This window comes from Podarcis vaucheri (assembly GCF_965113315.1).
Source record: "Podarcis vaucheri genome assembly, chromosome: 3".
NCBI lineage: Eukaryota > Metazoa > Chordata > Lepidosauria > Squamata > Lacertidae > Podarcis > Podarcis vaucheri.
The window spans coordinates 34,121,939-34,129,108 of record NC_138761.1 but is presented as its reverse complement, the minus strand read 5'-3'; the positions used below and the strand labels follow the sequence as shown (position 1 = coordinate 34,129,108).

The window sequence follows — 7,170 nt, the reverse complement described above, 5'->3', positions numbered from 1 at the left end:
TATTTGTTGATAAGAACTGATACAGATTGAAGGTGCAAAGTTGGCTGGGATCTGGAGAGCTTTGTGATAGTTTCTGTCACTGTTCAGTCAAGCAATGTCTGAAATTCCTGTTGCATATATCCCTGATGCTTTAGAAAAGCATTTTAATCCCTGATAGACCCCCAAACTCTGGATGGGAGTTGTGCTTAAAACTTACCTAGATCTTAAGTATTTTTGTGAAATAGTCTTTACTTTCTGTTCAGCCTTCCTGTCTGTTGTGCCTTTAAAAATTTTTATTGAGTACAGGAAGCCTACAGTTTACAAGGGGGTTTCTTTCTGGAAAGCCAAAAGCATGTATAGTCAAGACATAGTGGGTTCAATGGCAAGTGGAATTGCCAAAGTCTCCCCCCCCCCCAGATACCTGCCCCCTTTCTATGCCCTTTTTAATTTTTTGTTTTGTTTTGTTTTGCCAACCACTTAAAGCTGAATGTGCACAGATTAAATGCATGTATGTTGCGGGCTTGTTGTTGTTTAGTCGTTTAGTCGTGTCCGACTCTTTGTGACCCCATGGACCAGAGCACGCCAGGCACTCCTGTCTTCCACTGCCTCCCGCAGTTTGGTCAGTCTCATGTTTGTAGCTTCGAGAACACTGTCCAACCATCTCGTCCTCTGTCGTCCCCTTCTCCTTGTGCCCTCCATCTTTTCCAGCATTAGGGTCTTTTCCAGGGAGTCTTCTCTTCTCATGATGCGGCCAGAGTATTGGAGCCTCAGCTTCAGGATCTGTCCTTCCAGTGAGCACTCAGGGCTGATTTCCTTAAGAATGGATACGTTTGATCTTCTTGCAGTCCATGGGACTCTCAAGAGTCTCCTCCAGCACCATAATTCAAAAGCATCAATTCTTCGGCAATCAGCCTTCTTGATGGTCCAGCTCTCACTTCCATACATCACTACTAGGAAAACCATGGCTTTAACTATACGGACCTTTGTTGGCAAGGTGACATCTCTGCTTTTTAAGATGCTGTCTAGGTTTGCCATCGCCTTTCTCCCAAGGAGCAGGCGTCTTTTAATTTTGTGACTGCTGTACACATTTGTCTGCAGAATATCTCTGGAGAACCAGTCCACAGGAAAATCACCCCCCTAGGCACCTGCATTTTCTTATAGGTTCTTGGTGAGAAACCTGCACTGAAAATGCCACATCATTCCAGTGCTTTGGAAACGTTGGTTTTGAACCAAGAGCCTTAAATCCTTTTCTAGTTAACGGCGTGCCAGTTTGTAAGTCTGTGCCGCAGTACTTCTGTGACTTTAGTCTGAGAACAGTGGTGCAGCTGGGAGAATGGGGTAAAAAGAGTGAGAGGTTAGGAGTTCAAGTGATCCCTTGCAAGGAAATGATGGCAAGATCAGAGGCAGGGGATCAAGGTTTTTGACAAGGGGAGCAACTCTTCCTCGCATTTCCTATCCTTAAAGCAGGACAGTGCATTTGACATCACTTTGAATTATGGTCAAGCATGGTTTTGGACTAATATCATTTAGTGTGTTTACATTCCATCGCAGATATTGATGTTACAACAGAAATGAAAAATCTCTACTCTTTCATTGTCTGTTCAGCCGATGTAAGACATCTGTCCCCAGAACACCCATTTGCACATCAGTCAGAGGACGGTGATCTTGCTGTTGCTTATGGGCTTCCCATAGGTATTTGGTTGGTCACTGTACTGAATGCTGCATTGCATAGAGCTTTCATCTGACCCAGCAGGCCTCTTCTGTTCTGTCCTCTTCCCACCTGCAACCTTCATCTTTGACTTAACCCTAGGATAAGTATTCTGAACCTTGTCCAGACAGAATAGCCAAGGTATTTTCTGCTGCTCTTTCTCAGCCTTATTTCAAATCATTCCTTTTTCTCCACCCCATTATTTAGCTGGTGTCTGGGTAGAGGTTCAAGTGTATGTGGGTTTTGTTGATGCTGAGAAGGTGGATGAAGACAGAACAAAATAACTTATTTTATACCTGCACTAATATTCTATAGACAAACAAGATTCTCTTCAAAGCCCCTGCTTTGTGTGCCTCCCCAATTGAGATGAGGTGGGGGCTACTAAGCAGAGGACCCTCTTGCTGGTGCCTTCTCTATGGTCTTTCCATTGTCAAGTGAAACTTATTCACCCGGGACTTTAAAGCAACTAAAACCTGGGCTTTGATTTTGCAGCCTGTGTTTTTATTTTATCCAGCTGTTTGTTGAATGATTGCATTTCTCTCTGACAAGAATGAAAGTGATTTGCTGCGTTTTATTGTTTTCATTGATTGCATTGTATGTCAATATTGTATTTTAGGCTTTGTCCTGTAAGCCACCCAGGGGAGGCGTGTTGATAGTTGTCTATATAACTATAATAAAATTAACAATAAATATTCAGTGTGTAAAAACAACCTTATTGCAATGCATTTATCACGACTTATGTTTATGCATTCATCCTGATCACAGTCTTATTCTCCACCTTGGTGAGATGTACTCTGTATTTGAACTGAGAAATAAATCTGTATCTGTGCCCTATAAATTAGCAGTTGCAGTTTTTATACAGATCTGTGTCCTCTTTTTCGGCAGTGCCTAAGTGGTAGCTCTAAAGTGTGAACTGGATAAATTTGGGACAATCTTTTGTGCCCCATTCCCCACTCTGTGCCATGCTACTAAAGTGCAAAAGTCTGCAGGCTAGCCAGAACGCCCCTGATTTTGCCTATAAAATCAATGAATTCCACCTTTCCATGTAAGCCTCTTTGGTGGATCTTCCGTTTTTAGCCAGAAAGTATGAAGCTCAGTGTGAGGTCCTGAGTCTGCTGAAGGTAATTTCAGCAGCCTTGCCTTGCCTTGCCTTGCCTTGCCTTGCCTTTTGCCTTGCCTTGCCTCTTGCCTTGCCTTGCCTTTTGCCTTGCCTTTTGCCTTGCCTTTTGCCTTGCCTTTTGCCTTGCCTTGCCTTGCCTTGAATGTAAGACTTGTTTCCATCAAAATCTTCACATACTGAAGCTATGTTTAAAAATACACATAGACATGCCTGTAGGAGAGGAAATGGGCAATACCTCTTTTAGACAATCCACAATTTTTGATACTTGGGCATCCACAGCTTTTAAAAAGTATCATGGTTTGAGCACCCTTTGATGGAAATAGAAGGGTGCAGTGGGGAAATGAAAGTAATTGAAGTATCTTCCTTCTTTTTAGCTGGGGTTATCAAAATGTTGCATTAAAGATAGTTTTTATTGTATTGTAAGCTGCCTTACAAAGGTATTAACCCTGAAGGGTGGCTACAAATGCTTTATTAGAAACAATAACAAATATTCTGCAGAAGAAAGCAATCAGAGAGCCATTCACATCTATTTAAAGCGTGTGGTTTCCCCCAAAGCATCCCAAATGTCTAGTTAGGATATTCATAGGCTTTATTTACAACCATGTATTAAGAGGATAAATGGCTCCATTTAGATTAAGATGCCAGCCTTGGCCATTCCCCACAGACACCTGAAGCTGTTTGTTGTTTCCCATGTTGTACCATCCTTATGTAGGAAGCACAACCATGATTTGGGGCTCTTCAATCAGTCCCAGTTTCCCTGAGAGTCAGATAAGCAGGCAATGCCCACGAATCTGCAAACAGTACTTTAACCTGACCCTCGCAGTTGCTTCATCCCAGAGTAAACACTCAAGGGGACTCCTGCTGACATCGCTTCAGGTTGCTTCCTCTGCTTCCATTAGCAGCCGTTCACTTTGATAGCGCAGACAAGATCATGCGCTTCCTCGCTCGACTCCTCACCTTAGCTTCTCTGGCTTTCATTTCCCTCTTGTGGTGGAACCACCTTCTCTGGAGAAACACAGCACAGAACCAAGGTAGGATTCACCGCCACCATAAGAAGACAATCTGAGAAACAATTATAGCCCAATGCAGTCCAGCAATGTATTCTCATTCTGCCAAGTGCCTCTGAGTTCAGTCATCAAGCATACTAGAGGACAGGGGTTGTACTTTTAATAATTATTTAGAATGAAGGATTCTGACAGAGGAAGTTTTTTTGCACTTCTGTAGCCTTTTGCTGCAGTAATTGTGGTAGTTCTGTAAAATACAGTGGTACCTTGGGTTACATACGCTTCAGGTTACATACGCTTCAAGTTACAGACTCCGCTAACCCAGAAATAGTGCTTCAGGTTAAGAACTTTGCTTCAGGATGAGAACAGAAATCGTGCTCCGGCGGCGCAGTGGCAGCAGGAGGCCCCATTAGCTAAAGTGGTGCTTCAGGTTAAGAACAGTTTCAGGTTAAGAACGGACCTCCGGAACGAATTAAGTACTTAACCCGAGGTACCACTGTATCTCATATGGTGAGATATTCATAAATGCCCATTCCTTGGTCCTGTTTACTCAAGTAAATTATATTTGCTTTTACTCTTCTATTTAACATTCACTTTGACTGGAGAGCCAATGTAGTATAGTGGTTATTGTACCAGACTAGGAACTGGGAGACCAATGTTTGAATCCTCATTCAATCATGAGGCTCACTGGGTGACATTGGGCCAGTCACTGCCTCTCCACCTAACTTACCTCACAGGGTTGTTGTGAGGATAAAATGGGGACGGGAGAGCCAGGTACACCACCTCAAGCTCCTTGGAGGGAAAGATGGGATATAAATGCAATAAGATAACTAAATAATAATTTGAAAGCATTTGACAGATTCAGGCCTGGCATCTAAAAAACAAAGCACATCCAAGGGGACTCCATTTTGATTAGTAATAGGCAATAAAACAACTGAATAGTAATTCTGCTGCCATGCAAGCCAGTGAGAATAATTTAATCCCGGGTCCACAGTCCTTAGCACCCTTCCCCTTGCACAGACAAACTCCCCTCCCTCCTCCAATCCTATTTTGCAGGCAGATTGGCCATGGAGGATGCAGAAGAAGGTGTCCCACAGACATTTGACAGTCTCCTGCATATTCAGCAGCTCAGGAAAAAGGCGCTGAGGTCCTTCTGCAGCGAAAGAGGTAAAATCACCCGACTCCCACCTACCCAACAAGAAGCGTCCCAGGCCCTGTCTTCAATTATGGTGGACCACAAACTGCACTTCCTGTATTGCAAAACCCCAGCCACTGGGGTGGAAGGCTGGGAGCGGCTGTTGGAGACGCTTCTGGAGAAAAATGTTAGCCTGCAGCTGCCAATTCCTCACCACCAGCAGTTTGGCAGTCGAAAGGCACTGAGTGAGTATAACCGGACCTCCATGGAGGCTATAATGCAGTCCTACACCAAAGTGATGTTTGTCAGGGAGCCTTTCCAGAGACTTATCTCCGCTTACATGCATGGGATGGCAGACGGCCTAAACTTCAAGGAGTTCGTTCAGTACATCTTATACAGCGGATCCAGGAATCGCAGCATGGAGTGGACACCGTCGGTCAGTCTGTGCAGACCGTGCCTCGTGCGATATGACTACGTAATAATGTTTGGGTTCCTTGACAATGAGGTGCGCCATTTAATGCTCCGGGCTGGGCTTCCGGAGAATATCCAGATCCCCGAGTTCATAGACTCCAAAATCCGGTGGACCTATCGCTGGCTAGAAGAGCAGATGCTTAGCCAACTGTCCCTTAGGGAGAGGAAAGGTCTGTGCCACTTTTTCCGGTTTGACTATCACGCATTTCGCTTTCCCCGCAGTTTGCTCTGGAACCTCACTTGCATTCCAGGAAGTGAAAATAAAAAGTTCCTTCCAGTAGCACCTTAAAGACCAACTAAGTATCTGTGTATCTGAAGAAGTGTGCATGCACACGAAAGCTCATACCAAGAACTAACTTAGTTGGTCTTTAAGGTGCTACTGGAAGGAATTTTTTTATTTTGACTATGGCAGACCAACACGGCTACCTATCTGTAACTGATTCCAGGAAGTGGTTAGGGTTGTTTTGGCTGGAGGAACAGAGAAAGGCCTTTACTGTGATCAAGGACAAATGCAGTAGAAATTAGCTGGTCTAGTGACAGCCTCTTTTGTATACAGAATGGGGATCTACATTACTCTTTTGCAAACCCCTCCTTCCATACAGTAGTACCTTGGTTCCAAAACACCTTGGTTCTCAAATGCCTTGGTTCTCAAATGCCTTGGTTCTCAAACGCCGAAAACCTTGCTTTTGGAACGCTTTGGTTTTGGTAACACTGTATTCCTTTTTTAATCAGTGCTTAAAGGGCAGTAAGTTCATGGTTGTTTTTGGAATACTTTGATGATGATGATGATGATGATGATGATGATGATGATGATTTATACACCACCCATCCAGCTGGGTTTCCCCAGCCACTCTGGGCGGCTCCCAACGGAGAAACGCTATGGGAGTTTAAAGCACTATTAACACTAGTTTTTGGAACTGTTTTTGTGCACATGTTCTTCCCACACATGGCGCACGATATTCTGCTCCAAGATTCTGGCATAGAACCATCAATGTGAGATGTCCAGTAAACCAAATAGGCCAACTCTCTGCTGGATGCAGGAAAGCTAGAGCTGAAACACCCCCAACTGGCTGTGTAGCCTTTGCTTCAAGACCTCTAGTGGGGAAGAGTCCACCCCACTCTAGGTAATTGCTTCCATAGCAATTGAACTGCTATTACATGCCCTAGAGCAGTGTTCCCCAACCTTGGGCCTCCAGCTGTTTTTGGACTACAATTCCCATCATCCTTGACCACTGGTCTTGCTAGCGAGGGATGATGGGAGTTGTAGTCCAAAAACAGCTGGAGGCCCAAGGTTGGGGAACACTGCCCTAGAGCATGAGAAATGAATCTGCAGCCCTTAAAAGGTTGCTGGATAACAGCTCCTATCATCCCCAACCATTGGGCCATGCTTGATGGGGCTGATGGGAGCTTGTCTAACAGCATGTGGGAGGCAACATAAGACAGGCCTGCTGGATGAGGCCAATGGCTCATCTAGTCCTGCATTCTGTTCTCACAGTGGCCAGCCAGATGCCTGTGGGAAGCCCGAAACCAGGACATGAGCACAACAGCACTGTGTTCCCTTGCAGTTCCTAGTAAAGGCCTTCGACTAAATGGAATGGAACTAAGCCATCCAATTAGTAGTAGTGTCTTAAGAGCAGGGACTTAAATCAGGTTCTCTATCCCTGCTTTATAAGTGACCAGGACCCACAATGGAGCGATGCAGGAAGCAATAAGGATCGATTCCGAGGTACGGTAATCAGGAGTCGGAAGCAGT

The 7,170-nt window shown here is 44.6% G+C and overlaps 1 protein-coding gene and 1 long non-coding RNA gene across 2 annotated transcripts; both read left to right on the top strand.

Moving 5' to 3' along the window:
• The first annotated feature begins 698 nt into the window (after positions 1-698).
• Positions 699-2,525, top strand: LOC309527906. The gene is made up of 2 exons (XR_014217423.1): positions 699-1,746; positions 1,796-2,525. It is a non-coding gene; the product is annotated as an uncharacterized lncRNA (long non-coding RNA).
• Positions 2,526-3,682: 1,157 nt separating this feature from the next.
• LOC309528443 (carbohydrate sulfotransferase 8-like) lies at positions 3,683-5,990 on the top strand. Its single transcript, XM_082215838.1, has 3 exons — positions 3,683-3,838; positions 4,868-5,674; positions 5,870-5,990. The coding sequence occupies exons 1-3, from the start codon at positions 3,739-3,741 to the stop codon at positions 5,872-5,874; spliced, it is 912 nt and encodes a 303-aa protein (XP_082071964.1). The 5' UTR covers positions 3,683-3,738; the 3' UTR covers positions 5,875-5,990.
• The last annotated feature ends 1,180 nt before the right edge of the window (positions 5,991-7,170 follow it).